The sequence below is a fragment of the Rhododendron vialii genome, chromosome 5a, assembly GCF_030253575.1.
Source record: "Rhododendron vialii isolate Sample 1 chromosome 5a, ASM3025357v1".
Taxonomy (NCBI): domain Eukaryota; kingdom Viridiplantae; phylum Streptophyta; class Magnoliopsida; order Ericales; family Ericaceae; genus Rhododendron; species Rhododendron vialii.
The window spans coordinates 7,010,127-7,028,265 of NC_080561.1; the positions used below are offsets into that span (position 1 = coordinate 7,010,127).

General features: G+C 37.4%; 1 protein-coding gene across 1 annotated transcript; it reads left to right on the forward strand.

Annotated features, from left to right (window-relative positions):
* Positions 1-16,843: 16,843 nt before the first annotated feature.
* On the forward strand, positions 16,844-17,685 carry LOC131327510 (fasciclin-like arabinogalactan protein 7). Its single transcript, XM_058360671.1, has 2 exons — positions 16,844-16,908; positions 17,004-17,685. Exons 1-2 carry the CDS (start codon positions 16,844-16,846, stop codon positions 17,683-17,685), a joined length of 747 nt encoding a protein of 248 aa, XP_058216654.1.
* The last annotated feature ends 454 nt before the right edge of the window (positions 17,686-18,139 follow it).

Sequence of the window (18,139 nt, forward strand, 5' to 3'; positions counted from 1 at the left end):
AACCTCCCGACTCCAGTATTTCTCGGCATGACAGCATCTTATGTGAACCAGTCCACCTCCAGACTTTGCCTTCACAACTTCGTGCTTCACGCCCCAGCTATCAAAGCCCACTCCCTCGAATTTCAGCAAGCTATCTGGCCCACTCGGGCACAGGTACTTTTCGTTTGAGAGTGACTTGATCACCACAAATCTCGGCAGCCCCATTTCCTCTCTCTCTCTGTATATTAGTGCTTTCTGAATGTAGATCTATATCCGATCTTTATAAGCAAGATGATTTCACGCCTCCTTTTTTTATTCTTATTACGTAACTATTAATGTAGTTGACGTCTGTCCATAGAAATAATGGCTATCAAAGTCGGACCAAAATAATTTATATCATCGCATGAGGATCTGGCGCGCCTCCTACTGAGGGGTTAACTTATTTGTCAACTTTCTTAGCCAATCATTCTTTAAATTGTTTTTTTTAAGACTCTCTCTCTCTCTCTCTCTCTCTCTCTCTCTCTATATATATATATATATATATATATATATATATATATATATATACACACACACACACATCTTTGCCCGATATTAAATTCAATCGAGACATGTGACCATCACTCTGAAAGTAATTAGAGCAATGTTTTGAAAACCACACCGATAAGTGAACATGAAAAGGCATCGGGTGGATGGCACTACAAGAAAATTGATTCTTAGCGGCAACAAAAAAAAAAAACTGTTGCTAAATATAAAAAACGCATCACTAAAAGCTTTAGCTAGTGATGGAAAAAATTTCGTGACTGAGTTTTCACCTATATTGTGTTGTTAAAAGCATATAGTGACAATTTAAGTGTTGTCACTGACCAACTTTTTTATGACAATTTTTTACTAAAACTCGACTGTAATGTGTGGGCCCACATGTGTATAAGAGATTGTATTTGGATAGTTGTGCATGTAGTATGATTGCAAAAATTGTATTTGATGTTATATTTGGATTGTTGTGCATCTATCATTTGGTTACAGCTGTGTAGACTTTGAAACGGTACCACTTTGGAGAATGCTCAAACAAGCTTGCGAGTTGTTGGGGGTAAAGAACTCCATCCAATAAAATTACTCCCACATGCATTAGCATATTTTGCCCAACAAACTCATCCCCATAAAATTACTCCCACTTGTAAATTTAAATTATTTCAATCATGTAACTATGATGTCACGGTTCATTGTAGTCGATTCACGGTTGAACCATTGACGCATTCTCCCGGTCTCTTGTATGGTTAATTTGCTTACTGGTCAGATTTTTAGAACATGCACTTACTTTCACCATTACCCACCACCACAAACAACCCAAGAGACTTGAGAAAGGCAACATTAATATGCACTCTTATTTGATTGTGTACCATAGGCACCCCCTTATTTACCAATAGGTGGAAAATAATTTGGACCCCTTGAAATTGTTACGACAAATTATTGGTTACGTGAACAATAAGTAAGCCCTAAACTTGAACAAATTATTGGTTACGTGAACAATAAGTAAGCCCTGAACTTGAAAAAAGAAAACGAAAAAACCAAATCAAAACGTATCCTCCTCCTCTACCCATTGTAGCAAACCCTAGACTCATCTCTCTCTAGCTGGGTGTCTCTCCACACTCACGAATGTATAGAACCTTGCATCACCAATTTCTCCTTCAGTAAAATCAACAAATCTCATCCAACTTCTCTCTCTAATCACACGCATCATCACAGCATCCATGGTTGCATCACCACTGCAATCGGCCGTCGTCTGATTGACGATCATTTTAGATCAAACTATGTCTTTACTCTTTAGAACAAGACACCCTATTTTAACTTAAAATCAAATGTTTGGATCATTAATCAAATCGAAAACCCATTCCATCCTTAATGCCCCGATTAACTATTTTTCTTTTAATTTGTTGAAATTTGTGCATTAGTTGTGCTTGAAAATTACCGATTGTTTTGTATGGTTACAGATTTCCGACCGTCAGAATCACCGTGGAAATGAACTTTGGGAGACTAAGAACCTGCAAGTGTTCATATACATGTACGGATAATTGTGATTTATTATTGGTGGTTAAGATGATGGTGTTTGGATGTGGATCAAGCATTAACTTGTGTAGTTAACTTTTTGCTTGCTGGATTTGTTGTTGTTTTTCTTCAAAAAATAATCGAAGGGCTTTGAGGTTGGTTAAGAATGAGCGAGTAGTGGTAAGCCTCAAGATCCACCGTAGCCCATATTATATAGAAGAAGCAATGCATTGAGAGAGTCTCGAAGAGTACAATTACTCTTCTGCTACTCTATTCACCAAAAGTACTAAACTTAGCTGCCTCTACCCACTCGATACTTTTTAAAAGAAAATCAATCAACACAAAAAGAACGAGATGCAAAATTGTTACGAACATGCCAACAAAACAAAACGAGATACAAAATTGTTAGCAACATGCCAGCAAAACAAAAGAGACACAAAGTGCTTGGTCGGTCACCGACCAAGCACCATGGATACCACAATTTCAAATCACTATTACAGCTTTATTAAACCAGAAAAGAGAAATTATACAAACAACACCGGTGCTTGGTCGGTGACCAAGCACCATGGATACCACAATTTCAAATCACTATTACAGCTTTATTAAACTAGAAAAGGGAAATTATGCAAACAACATCGATGAACCGACCAAGCACCATGGATATCACAATTTCAAATCACTATTACAACTTTATTAAACCAGAAAAGGAAAATTATGCAAACAACATCGGCGAAAATAAACGCTTGACGTCAAGTAGGCGGATACCCAATCCTTAAACCGCCTTTGATAGTCCTTTTCCCAAAAGTAAATGTACCTCCAACCGGCACATCACCAGGTTTGATATTCGCTTCCGCAACCGACAAGCCATCTCCAGCTGATGATCCACCACCAAAACTTGTGCCCAAAACCGATAAATGACCTCGGCCTCTGGCCTCCACGCCCGCGATAAATACACCGTCCTCTATGTCTATCCCTTCAACCGTTGCATTGCCTCCGGTAGGAGTACCGGTACTCTTGTTTGGCTGTGGGCGCTGTAACTTTTCCCAATCCGATACGATGAAGTCCTCCGCCATGTTTTCACCGCTTTCTAAGAATCCCGTACTGTTTACAAATACGGACTGCCATTTTGATTGCCTTTGGAATTGAAAATTGACGACGGTAATGCCGCCAATGTATTTGAGGGTGGGCTTGATCAACGTACAAGCAGCACTTGTCCCGTCTTCCTCCGGTTTGTCAGCCTCTGCAGCAATGATGTTGCTGTTCATCTCCGCCAGAGTCCAGTATTTTCCGGTTTCGCAACATTTTATGTGGACCAGTCCAGCTTCAGACTTCGCCTCCTCAACTTCGTGCTTGTAACCCTTGCTATCAGAGCCCAGTTCCTTGAATTTTAGCGATGTACTCTTCCCATAGGGGAGCTGCAAGTAGGTTTTGTTCGAGGCTGACTTGATCACCACAAACTTTGGCAACGCCATTTCCCCTCTCTCTCTCTCTCTGTACTATTACCTGACTTGTGATTAGTTCTTAATGGCCTATCGAAGTTGGACTATAATAATTAACCTATGTAAGGCCCTCTGGGCAAGTATTTGTAAATTGTCTTAAAAATTTTACATTTACGTCAGAGGGAGGGAATACCTGGGCGGCTTTTACTTACGGATTAACTTAACTAATTTTTTATCATGGCGTGATTACCTGGGCGGCTTCTACTTAGGGGTTAACTTTAATTAATTTGTCAACTTTTCCCACGTGTGCCACACACGACAAAATAGCAGGTAATCTCTCTCCCCCTCTCTCTCTCTCTCTCTCTGTGTGTGAACAGAACAAGCTGAGGTTGCTCTCCTTGTGCAGTACAGTAATGGTTTTCACATTCATTGTATTGATCATATATGGTTATTGTATAATTCCGGTTGTCCCCTTAATTTGTTGAGGGGCCATTTTCACACCTGCGTTTTCCTTTGAAAGCCCAATTTAATTTTGAATTTGATGGTTCAAGGTGGGTTCGATCAGGCCATGGACCAGGTGGAGTATTTTTTCCAGTGAGGCTTGGCAAATTTAATTGGGAGCACAAATGTTGTCGATGAAGGAGGAGGAGAGAGAAAATTAAAAGGATTGAAAAAAGAAGGGAGAATTTTTGGGAGGTCCATTTTAGTATGTTTCTAACCCCACTAGTCCACTTCTAGAGTTCCTAACCCCTCTAGTACACTAACAATTTTAATGACAAAACTACAATATGTAAAAAAATAAGGGCCTTGTTTAGCTAACACAAAAACTGTATTTTTTCATTTTTTTCGATTTTGTTGCAACCACGTAACCACCACTTACCACACCCACCAACACCACCTCCGCTACCACCACCACCACAACGACGACGCCAACATATAATGTTACATGTGTGACAAAAATTTCTATTTTTTTTTATTCTTGTTTTGAGTCATTCTCTTCTTGAACTCGCCACCCCTTAACATATAATGTTATATATGTGACAAAAATTTCTCTTTTTTTTGAGCCATTCCTTTCTTGAACTTGTCACACCTTAACATATAATGTTATCTGTCTCAATCTGTGTTCTTGTCTTATGTTCGGTACTATATCAACAAAAGTTACATTCAATCTTATATATTCCAATCTGTCCTCTGTACGTTATCAAAAACGAAGATAGATCTAAAACATATAAAGTTATCTATTGATATCTGGAACGTATTTTTTGCCAACACAAGTATATCTGAATTTTGTACCATGCCAAATATGTTATTTGAATATTGAAAAAGTGCACATATAAATTTATATATCACTGCATTCTTGCCTTATGTTTAGTAATATACATTAACAAAAGTACACATAATCTTATATGTCTCAATCTATTTTTATCAAAAACCAAAGATAGATCTGAGACATATAATCATGGACTATACAAGAATCTAGCGACAGATCAGCAAAAATGAATCCTTTGGAGGAGAAAACACTCGATCCGTTGAAAAAAAAAAAAAACAACCACTAGATCCACGTAGTTGGAAACCATGGACTTATTGGGGTGTGTCTTGTATCTCTTGTTAACCATCATCACTCTGCTTCAAGCCCTCTGTTCAATTTGAAGACAAAGTGAACCACAATCAAAGCTTCCGCCGAGGCCGGCTCCACTACCGGTCATTGACAACCTTCTAAATCTAGGTGACAAGCCCCACAAGTCCACGGCCGAGCTAGCCAAAACTTACGGCTACTGTTCACGACTCACTACAAGAAAATGCACCAAATGCGACCTGATTGCCGACGCAATGCATTTTATGTCGGCAAAAGTAAGCTTTGTCCAACGCAAAAGTTGTTCGCGTCGGTAAATGTAAATTTTTTGGCGATGAAAAGAAGTGTGTCGGCAAAAGTAAGATTGACGGAAAATATTCTCCTGCGAAATATTTGAAGACGAAATTTTTTTCTAGCGATGAAATGTGCATTGGCAAAAGTTGAATATTTTGGTGATGACGTTTTTGTGTCGGTGATAGTAACTTTTGGCGACAGAATGCATCGCCAAAATATAAATCTTTCGGTGATAAAATCTTTGTGCCGGCAAAAGTAAAAGTTGAAAATTTTTTTTGGGCAAAAAAATTGAAGAACACATGTATATCTACTAATTTGCGAAAAAGAAAGTTTGATTTTTTTTTTAAAAAAAAAATATTTTTTAGGTTCTAAGTTTGTGGACCAAAAATTTTTTGTTGAACAGAGGGAGTAGATACATATATGTGTGTGTGTTTGATTATTTGTATGTATAGACAATATTATGTGGTAAATATAAGGTACGTATATAATTTCATATTTGTTAGTTTTTTGTCGATTTTTTGAGGATTATTACTTTTTCATAACAAGACGAATCTAAAAAGTATAAAATTACGATTAAAAGAAGCCGATAAACTAATTTTTTTTGTCTTTATTAAAAAAAAATTGGGATTTAATCGTAATTTTTTACTTTTTAGATACCTCTCATCTTAAAGAAGCAATAATCCTCGAAAAATCAACGAAAAATTAACTAATGCGAATTTTGTTTGAATAAAGGACAAAAACGCTTTCTCGCTTAATTAAAATGCCAAACAAAGCCTAGAAGATACTCCTTCCATCCCATTTTCTTTGTTCTTTTTTGATATTCGTATCAATTTTCAATCGCTTATATCTTCTAATATGAATCTCAAAAAATATGCAATATGAATTTTATTTAATAGTACTCGATTAGGTTTATAATATAATTTTTTTGAAATTATGAAAAACATTATAGATTTGGAGATATAAATGTTTAAAGATCGGCACAACTAACGAAAATAGACAACAAAAATGGGACAGAATGATAAGAGTATGTAATAATGTATCTAGTGTAAATATTGTATATGTACTGTATATGTAAAGATAAAAAATACTGTGTAAATAGGTTATATATATATTAGATATTGCAATATTATTAATGAAAAGTTAGTTGGTGTAGTTGGTAGACACGTGATGTCGACTTTGAGGTCTTGAGTTCAAAACACGGAGCGGGGCACGCGAAAGCACAACACCAGCAGGATGTATGCTTTTTTAAAATTGACTTTCGGCGACACAAACATCTCGTCGGCAAAAGTGTGCTCTTTGATTTTAAAATCCCTTTTACCGATGCAATACCATTTGCCGACAGATATGCCGACGCAAGCTTGCATCGCTGAAACTATACTTTCGCCGACGAAGGATAATTTACGTCGGCGAAACCCTTTCCCGACCCATATACACTTTTGCTGATGTGCTTTGTTGTGTCGCCAAATCTACATTTTCTTGTAGTGACTTTTCTCCATGTGTTGATAGAAGCCCAATGAAAACAGAGAATGACGCAAAAGTTAGCACAGATCCAACGGCCGAATATATACTACGACCACAAATAAGCATATTCATATATCTCACATGAGGAATAATAAGATCTTCCTTTACATAAAGCAAGTTCTCCACTGAAGTTGTTCGAATCTCTCGAAACTCAGGAGCAAGGTGCTGCGATTATGTATACGACGACGAGAAATTAAATGAGTACTTAGGGCGGCAGTTGTGGCGGCGATGGAGGATTGGAACTCTGCCACAACGGCGACGGCGACAAGGAGGATGGGCCCACCGGCAACAAGTAGGTGAGGGGGGAGGAGGAGTGCATCGACAACGGCGGTAAGTAATCGGTCGTAACTTTTTAATCCAAACCTACCCTAAGTGAGGTTTAATTATTTCTCTCCCATTATATTCTTTGCTTATGTTGACATCCAAATTGGCAATTTCTGTTGGGTTTCTCTGCAAAGGGGGAGATTTATTCAGTAGAAGGCAAATGGAGATACAAGTAGAGGGCATATATGTCATTTGATCACAATAGTTAACGCTGTTTAAGGTTAAATTAACGAAAGGGGGAATCTTGACAATGTCAGCAAAAGTAAAGGAGGTCAGTGACATTTCAGAAATATCAGGAAAGGTTTTTGTTTGTGTTAGAAACCTCAGGGGAGGTCAGTGAAATTTACCCATAAAAGTACTCTTAGTATTTGCCGCGGTTGTAGCTGTTCAAAAAAACAAACGGAAATGCTAGAGGCACATCGGTGTGGCTGAGCTCAGCCACACCCCTCTCACATGCAGGTGGAACCCACTGAAACGGTCTCACTTGCATGTGAGAGGAGTGTGGCTGAACTCAGCCACACCGATGTGTCCCGAGCACTCCCGAAAAAAAAATAGTACCACGGTTGTAGGGTAAAAGCAGGCGCAATTCAGGGGAAGCACGTTGGAAGTCTGGAAAGTCGTCTCTCTCCCACTTTGAAGGCACATGTTGACTTTGACTTCTCTGACTTTCCCAGCCAGTGAAAAGCATTTGGTACACTTCCATTTTACGAATTTTGGTAGCTCATATTATAAATTTTTGCGGCTTATATTATAAATTTAATGGCTCTGTTTTTTTTTCCGGAGTGTACGGTATACCCTGATGAATTTGTGGCTGATTTAATGAATTTTTGTGGTCTGAAATATAAACTTTACCGAGAATTAATAGAGATGTCCCAGCATCGTTTTTCTTTCTTTTTTGGGAACATCAGAATTTATTTTTCTTTTTACCTAACAAGTTGGAGCTCTAAACAGAATAACCAGTTGTCAAACAACTTGATCGTAACGAACTGGAAGAGCACAACGGACCCTTTTATTTTATTTTATTTTGGGTGCTCAGAAAGGTTGCTGATTTTATCATTTTTTTTAACGTCACTCCATTACAAATGCATTTTTAATTTAAAAATATACTTACAAAGAAGTGATGTTAACCAAAAAAAAAGAATGACAAAATCATTTCCCGTCAGAAAATGCAAGAGTGGGCGGACTTGAAAGACCAGTTTCCTTGTTTCCCTGTTACAAGTAGACTTACGTACGTATGCTAGTACTACGTACGTATACTAGGAGTACCGAGTCTAGGATCCTACAACAGCTACCCCTGTTAAAGAGTTGACTTGGTTTATTTATACTGTACTATATTTTAGAATAACTTGTACATGTATACTACTTTTACGTTCCTAAATAAGTGTTTGGCGTATAAATTTAGGTCTTAAAAAATACCAAAATGCTGCTGGTACAGCAGCTTTTTGTACAGATAGCGCGTACAGCGCCCATTTGGGCTCGTCTCGGGTCTAACAAAGATAATCGGAGTCGCTCATTTTGTTCAATATATTTTTCTTAAGGTCCTTGCAAAAAATCAGCTCCATCTGACATCGTTAAGAGCGTTTGCGAAGCATTCAAAATTGCTTTAGAAATTTTTCTAAGCAATTTTGGACGCTTCGCAAACGCTCTTATCGATGTCGGATGGAACTGATTTTTTGCAGGGACCTTAAGAAAAATATATTGAATAAAATGAGCGGCTCCGATTATCTTTGTTGGACCCGAGACGGGCCCAAATGAGCGCTGTACGCGCTGTCTGTGCAGAAAGCTCTGTACCTGTAGCAGCATTCTAAAAAATATGTATTTATTAAGTTAAAAAATATTTTTTTTTCCACAAATCAATGGATAGCAATAAAATCTTTTAGATTGTGAAAAAAAATTAGATTTTCTAACAAAAAAATACATCTTTGGTAAGGCATAGATTTGTACGCCGGACACTTATTTAGGGATGAAGAAACCACATTTAAAGGTCTCGTACAAATGATTGAAACTGCTCAATTAGTTTAAAATAATGGGTAATGTATAAAAAAAATTAATTGGATATCGGTTAGGTCATATTTTCGTTTAACTCTTTGACAAAAAATTGAATGAAGAACTAATCAACATCTTGCTAACATTCGACTGAGCTGATTTTTTTAAAAAGGTACCTTTAATAAATACATATTATGTGAGAACCCACAAAGAAGTCCCACGTGAGGAAAAAGTGGAAAAAAGATTGTGGAATATAAGTAAAGGCCGACCAGTTACTATTAACTTGAAGTTAACTTTTTACGCCACGTGGTTAGACCAAGAGTTAAATATGTTAGTTGGAGCGCGTCGTTACATATTAAACAAATTAAGAAGTTCCGATCATTTGTGTGAGACCCACTCTAGGTTTACGCCTGGTGTACATTTGGTTTACACCAAATAGTGTACCCATAGGCAGACTATAGTAGACAAGTTATGTTTGTAGCAAAATCACCACTAATCAAAAATTTTGGAGTCGCTCCTAATACGAAATAGTGGTCAAGATTTAAGATTTAGGAGTTCGCTCCTTTTGAATATTTGCCTTTTGAAGCTTCTTAGGTGTTATCAACTTCTTATGTTTTGTCCGTATAGAGTTTTGCTATAGCTTAATTGAATCCCCGCAAATGAATGGTTAAACTAGTGCTTAGAATTAATTAATCGAACTATGCATAAGTTGCGTGGACACCTGACTGATAAAAAAAAATAGTAGTAGTGTTTCTTTCCCCTCAAAGCCAATAATTTACTACCTGTTGGTGTTTACCAACTATATCTATATACGCACACACCTCCACCAGTTGTCACCCGCAAAATTACAAGCTTAAATACATGCAAGCTTCGCTTCACTTCACTTCATTAGCACACCCACTGACGGCTCTTATTTCTTCTTCGAGGTAAATGAAAATTATCCTTTCTTATTTCTTCTTTGTTGGCTATGTATTTCTCTTTCGAATTTGTTTTTCCTTTCTATGTGTTAGCATAATCTTAGGAAATATTATGGTACCATATTTTCTAAATTTTATTAATATTACTCACTCTGTCCCCTTTTTAAAGTTGAGTATTCCATTTTGAGTTGTCCCTTATTAACTGTCCATTTTGTAAAGTTAGAGGGTAAAAGTTGGTACATTTTTCATTTTGTCCCTAAAAATAAATTCCATTTTGAAAAGTTAGTAAGTAAAAATGTAATGATAAGGAAAGTAGATGTAAAAGTTGATGTAAAATGTGTAATAATGATGTTTTTTAAATAAGTTGGAGTTATGAAGTGGAATATTTAAAACGGGATGGAGGGAGTAAGTTTTTTTGTTTAGTCGGTTATTATTCATGTTTCCTATTTAGTCTTGGTTTTCTAGTGAATTCACTTTTCTAACACTTTTGATATTGCGATTAGTTAATCCAGATCTACACTTTTTATCGGATCATTTTATCCCTACTGTTCATTTTATGCATTTCTATTCCTTCAGGTCAATACACTACTAGAAAGTAGCTTTTCCCAGCGTTTTATAAACGCCGGCAAAAGTATTAGCGACGCTTTTACCAGAGGTAAGTGTCGACTTTTCTTTTTCCCCGGCATTTTCTAAAATGCCGCTAAACTTTTAAACCGTCTGTTCTGTCATCACCATTCCGTTTGCTGACATCATTCAAAGGCATTCTTGAAAAACAACGGCTAAAGTCCCTTTTTTTAGGGAAAAAATTTCTAATCATACACCTGGTTGAATGAACGTACTATTCCAACGTTTGCATCCAAAAAAAAAAACCATTGCACAATTAACAGAAAATAAACCTCCGTGCCCAGTACATGCTAGGCGTATACAGGGAAATATTAATCAATTAAAAACTTACTTGATGCCAAAAGGATCCTTAACACACCATAAAATTAAATTTTTAGATCCTGTACTACCTAATATCTTCTATTTGGAAAGAGATAAAACCTCGAAGTCTAGAGAATTACTGTAATATTATGAATACGGGATAATTGCAAGACGAAGGGACAGGTACCACCTTAGCTCCGAGACAACTCCATTGAGGGCTTTAATGGTGAAATCACAGGTTAGTACAACTCAAACCTGCAAAACTGAATGCAAACACACAATCAGATACAGGTTCCATTGAAGCAGAAGTTGCATAAATGTCATAAAAAAAACACATGAATGTTGCCGGCTCAAGCTGGTAAAGCGGCAAGAAAAGATATTCAAGCCTAAGGTTAAAAAAAAATAGAGAACAATTACAAAGTCATCGACCAAAAATCTAAAACTCAGCAGCCAAAGACTACAAAAAATCTGCAAGACAGGGAGATTAAGGCTCATATCTCACCTTCTCTTTATGACGCGAGAGGAGATTAAGCCTCTGTTTCGCTGGACAGGGATTTAAAAATTTGCAGCCATAAAGGCTAAGCAAAACTAATTAACGTATAATTCAAAGCATAACATTAGAACTTCTACCCATACGTCAAAGCAAAACATCAGAACTTTTAAAACAGCAAAAAGCAATTATCAAGAGTTAAGACCAATCACCAGTTCACTTTACTAGTTCAATGGATGATTGACAGAAGAGCAACACATCTAAACCATAACGGATTTGTCTCCTATGTTAAAGAATGAGTATTTGTGTCAATCTTCGGGCCATCATTTCCCATCCTGTGCTTGAAGGACCTAAAAAGTAAAATAAAAGTGAAGGGTTATAATTTATAAAAGTCAAGTAAAACTTCAACATCATAACAGTATATCCATGATCGAAGAATATACAAGAAATGTTCCAATCAAGACAAGAAGGAAAAAATTCAGTCACGACTACTATTCCAATCCTAAACATGAGAATCCGTAAAAGCATAGAAAGTGAGCTTCATAAAAACAGTAATCATAATTGGACAAATTTTCGTAGTCGTTCCTCTAGTTTTACGGCTGTCTCAATTTTGTCCCTCTAGTTTTAATTGTCTCAATTTCGTCCCCATAGTTTGTTTTACGTTCAAAATTGGTAAAATCGTTAACACCGTTAATGAAATTAACAGAAAAATATGATTAAAAAATTAAGTGCTCCAATTTTCAATCCGGTTGAACATGTGCGAAGATCTTATTTTTTTGATCATTTTATCCTCGATGATTGTAATGAATTTTTGGTTCTAAAGCCTTTCAATGAGCACCCGAAGACTCCTTATTTAGTTTCAGGGCTCTCTTAGAGTACTCATTGAAAGGTCTTAAAGCCAAAAATTGGAACACTTAATTTTTTAACTATATTTTTAAATATATAAACGGTGTAAAAAATTAAGTGTTCTAATTTTCAATCCGTTTGAACCGGTGCGAAGATCTTATTTTTCTGATCATTTTATCTTAAATGGTCATAATGGATTTTTGGCTTTTAGGCCTTTCAATGAGCACCCTAAGAGAGTCCTGAAACTAAATAAAGTGTCTTCGGGTGCTCGTTGAAAGGCCTAAGAGCCAAAAATGCATTACGACCATCTACGATAAAATGATCAAAAAAATAACATTTTCACACTGGTTCAACCTGATTGGAAATTGGAGCACTTAATTTTTTAATCATATTTTTCCGTTAATTTCATTAACGGTGTTAACGATTTTACCAATTTGGAACGTAAAATAAACTACGCGGACAAAATTGAGACAATTGAAACTAGAGGGACGAAATTGAGACAGCCGTAAAACTATAAGGACGACTACGAAAATTTTCCCGAATTAAAATGATATATATAAATTCATTATAAAATAGTAGTTCTGCCGTATTAAGAAACCCAAAGAACTAGCACCATACAAACATATCACCTGCACCGGCACAATAAAAACACCAAAACATAGTCAGAGTTACAGCAAATATTAGTCTTTTTCAAAAAATATAAACAGAAATTCTAATCACAAAGAAGATTTGTAGGGAACCACGCAAAGAAAAATGTGTTTGGGCCCATTCCGGATCCCACAAAAATCTAGAAAAATATCCATAAATTTTTAAATATTATTTTTGGGGCTCTGTAAAAAATCAACTCCAACGGATATCGGTAAGTATGACTTTTAGATTCATATGAGTGAACTGAGCAGTTTCACTCCTTTTGGATTCATATTAACTACGAAATAACAGAAATTACTAATTGTTTCTAAAACTCAACGTACACGTAGTACGTGATTGATCGATTATGAGCATATATACCTACTAATATCCACGATATGTATACGTATAACACTTTTAAGGGAAGAATATCGTCGATTAGAAGTAGAATACTGTGGGAGGCTGATTTCACCGTGCCTTTCCTTCTCGAGCCCCTCTTCTGGAATCCGTAGGACTATTGAAATCTTTGTGTACCTGCAGAACCGGAGGGGGGGTGTTCCTCCGGGGAGAAGCTTCGACGGACTAGTCAGTAAGTGGAGAAAGGAGAAACTCAGCAAGAAGGCTATGGAAGTACAGGGCTAGAGAGAGAGAGAGAGAGGGAGAGAGAGAGAGAGAGAGAGAGAGAGAGAGAGAGAGAGAGAGAGAGAGAGAGAGAGAGAGAGGTGTTTTTCCTTCCTTTTTTCTTAGACCCCTTCCCATGAGGGGATGGTCTTGTATTTATAGTCAGAGATGTTGAGTGCTGCACAGACTGGCTTTGCAACTCACGTGGTGTGCTACGTTCGGATGACGTCACATGTCAGCGTATTTACTAGACATCACTTCTCTGTAGGTTGCAGAGCCGCGTTTGTCAGTGTCAGAGAAGTCACATCATACAGAGATGTCATTTCAATTATGAGAGATGACAACCCAAATATCAGTGGAAGCTTCTAGAAGATTCCACTGAAGCGATGTCCGAACAAACTTACTCCCGAGTGAATTAAACCAATTTGATTGAACTCATTATCTACCGAACGATAGAAACTTTATCCGAACATAGTTATCACCGAACATTTGAACAAATTACCGAAGGAGACCTTACCTTCATACCCCTCGGATAATTCCATGTTCGGCAAAGATTATAAGGACCTCCTTATCCTTCGGGAAATGGCCACATCCATCATACCAACTCACGTGTAAATCCACAGATGAATTGAGACAACTACGTGGTGAGCTCAGGCAGGCGTGACCCATTTGGACTTGTCTATTCCTCGGATATTTCGGCCCACTACAAATACTTACCACTTGCGTCTTTGAGCTGCAAAATTGAAAAACAAAAAGGGAAAACGACCCAAACAACTGAAACTCTAACAATATAGAAAGGGAAAACGATCGAAAAACAAAAAGATTGAAGAAGCAATTGAAAAATAGAAAGGGAGAAATCTATATAGACACATATAAATATACATATAGATATATACACAGAGAGAGAGAGAGAGAGAGAGAGAGAGAGAGAGAGAGAGAGAGAGAGAGAGAGAGAGAGAACATGAAGCCTCACAGTACCCTCTACAGGATGATTCAACGAGTTAGGGATCCGATCTGTCGACTGACATGTTAGGGCTTTGATTTGATTGAAGCGATTGAAAATAGAAAGGCAACAAATAAAGAGCAGAGTTCAAAACCTTGCAAAAGCGGCTTGGAAACTGCAACCGTGAAGCCTCTCAGTTCCATGTAGAGAACGATGCGACCAGTTAGGGCTCCGATATGGTGAGTCGTGAAGCCTTCAACTGTAACCACGGCCGTATAGCTCTGATCAAAGCAATTGCAAACAGAAATCGTTAAGAGAGTGATAAAGTAAACATAGAACGAATCGATCGACGGAAGAGAGAAGATTTCGGTCGATTGAGGGAGGTTAGCAATTGAAGATCAAAGGAAGAAAAAGGAGAGAGACGGTTGAACTTAGACTCTGTTTGGAACCCATGGAAAGGAAAGGAAAAATAAAATAAAATAAAAGGGAAGGAAAATGAGAGGGAAAGTTTAGTATTCACTACACTTGAAATTTTTCTTTACTTTTTCTCTTCCAACCAAACAATGGACGAGAATTTTTTTTAATTTTCCTTTGTTTTTCTTTCTTTTCCATGGGTTCTAAAAAGAGCCTTAGGTTCACGCGTGTGCTTGACGGAATGAGGTTTAACTTTATACGTGTGCTTCCGTTAGACTGAGGCGTTAAGTCAGTGGAAAACAGGGCTTGTTTGATAACCTAAATTCAGCACTTAAAACTGAATCAATTACGTAATAAGTGATTCAGTAAGTTTGATAACGACATTATACATTGCTTAACAAATTAAGTGCGACTTAAAATGTAGGCTAAAAGTTGAAAAAAATTAAGTAGTTTTGAGCTACTTAATTCTGGCTGAATTCTTGTATACTTGCATTTAATCACCACACCACCATCACAACCACTTCCACCAATACTTCTACAACCACTTCACCACCATCACCACCACCACCACTCCTCCACCACCACCACCACCACTACTCCCCTATCACTCCACCACCACTACCACCATTACCACACTGCTACCACCACTACCACATCATCGCCGCCGCCACCACCACTACCATAATGTCACCATTGCACAACTATCACTCTACCGACGCCACTCATTGTCACCATTATACCATCACTCTACCGCCACCACCACCATTAGACCACCACCACTCACTGCCATCTTTACATCACAATCACTCCACCACCACCATTACACCACTATCGCTAGCACTCCAACACCACCCCCACCGTCGCTGCCACCACTCCATCACCATTAACACACCACCACCACAATCACCATTCTACAATTATTATAAGTACATTGTGACCATTAGTAAATTAAGAGAGAATCGGAACTAAAATTTATTTATTATTTTTTTAATTCAATACTTAATATGTTTACCAAACAGCTTTTCAGCTTAAAAAATTCAGCATTCAGTACTTAATTTTTCAGCATTCAATTTCAGTTTCCAGTTTTATCAAACAGGCCCAAAGTTGGCGTTTTTGGAATGCCACTTTTATTCTCTGTGACGGCGCCCGTCCAAGCGCCGTGTTCCAAACGGGCCGTTTAATCTGATTTTTCTTGCAATGAATTAGGGTCGTTTTTTATGAGTTGAAAAGTGATAAAATTTCAGTTTCCTATCGATGCTCACTTGTTCAGGCCAAAAACCATAGATCCATATAGATTAGAGTTAGTGGCGGCTCCAGAAATTTATAATAGAGTGTTCATAAATTACCTTAACTCTACTAGCTGGTGTATTGACCAATAATATAGGTGCAAAACCTCGCATCTTAGTATAAATAGTGCGGACCACAAACGTAACCTCTATTCTAAAACAATTAACTATGAGACAAAATGAGAACTTAAAATTATACACTATATTATTTAACAAAAAATGTAAATTTTTTTTAGGTTGCTGTATTGCGTAGTATACAGTATTGGGGTTGACCTTTTCGAAATATTTTTTTTGGGTGTTCATGTCACCGTGAAATGATCCATGTACAACCACCTTTGATTAGAGTTTCTTAGACGCTACTCTCTCCATCCGATTTGTTTGTCCCTTTTTACTATTGGGACCTCCTACAAAATTGTCTATATGTTTCGGTAATGTTTTGTATCTGCAATATGGATATTGTTTGACAGATTTCGTTTAGGTTTATAATACGATGATTTTCGAAATTATGTAAAATATTATGGATTATGAGATACATGCAATTTTTAAAGGGCACATATGTCGAAATTGGACAAACAAATTCGAAGGGAGGAAGTACATTGCACAATTTGGATAAATGATGATCTTGTGGGAATTAACGGTTCTTACCAGGAACGAGAAAATTTCCTCCCATATTCTGTGGTTTTAGCTGATTTCCTCATGCAATTAATGGTTTGTGTTAATAATCTGATATCTAACTGACTAATATATACTATATGGGATTTGGTCTTTTACAGGAAGTTGAAGAGTACTGTGGGCTTGGGAAAGATCATGGATTTCACTCTGATGTTCATTGTTACCATCACATTAGTCCTCAATTTTTCCCCATATTCCCAAAGTTTCGTTAACCTAACCGACATACTCTCCTCTCCCAACGTCCACCTCCTCACCTTCCTCAGCCTCCTCCAGACGGAGAATGTCATCGAAACCTTGCAAACGCAAGCCAACTCTCAGACCGGACTAACCCTCTTTGCCCCAAACGACGGCGCCATTGCCATCGACAACGTCCCTTGGGGAAACCTCTCTTTAGCCCAGCTCCAGTCACTTCTTCTCTCCCATGCCCTCCCAGAGTATTTCGGGGATACGTCATCAGGCATAAGTACCCTACGCCAACTTAGCCCTGTCACCACAATGGCCGGAGGCCAGTACACTATGAGCATCACATATGTGTCGGGTACCTTTTACGTGAACGTCTCCAGTTCGAGCAGCGCCCAAGTGCTCACTGTACTGACCCCAACTACTTATCCTACCCAGGTTTACGAGATTGATAAGGTGCTTATGCCTGAGGCGATTTTTGGTACTAATAGTCTTCCTCCTCCTCCTCCTCCTACACCTGCGACTGCGACTGCGACGTCAGTTTGGACAAATTCCACACCACCTTACACGCCACATCGAAGTACGTTCGCTTTGCTTTTGTAATTTTTCTCTGCAATTATAATAGGGTATCTTCCTTTTACCAGATTTATATAGTTTTTTTTTTTTTTCACGGACAAGATTTATATAGTTAACAAATAGAAAAATGATATACCTTTCTTCATAAATTCTTTCCAACAATAGTTTTATACTGTTAAAAGAAATTCATAAGGCTCCCAATAACGGGCTCTTTGAGAGCATGGCGGAGAAGGCGATACTAGCTATTAGTAAATGAGATATACGTGGGAACACATGTTCACAAACTTATGGCATTAACATAAAATAGATGCAAGATCCAAGAAGGTGCGATTTTCTTAAGAAAAAAAATTAAGAGGCTATATACAATGGTATGTGTAATTTTATGTAGAAGGCTATATAAGGGAGATGTTCGAATAATGGTTATTTAAAAAAATTAATAATGTTTCAAAAAGTTAGTCCCATATGAAAATCGTGCGATTTT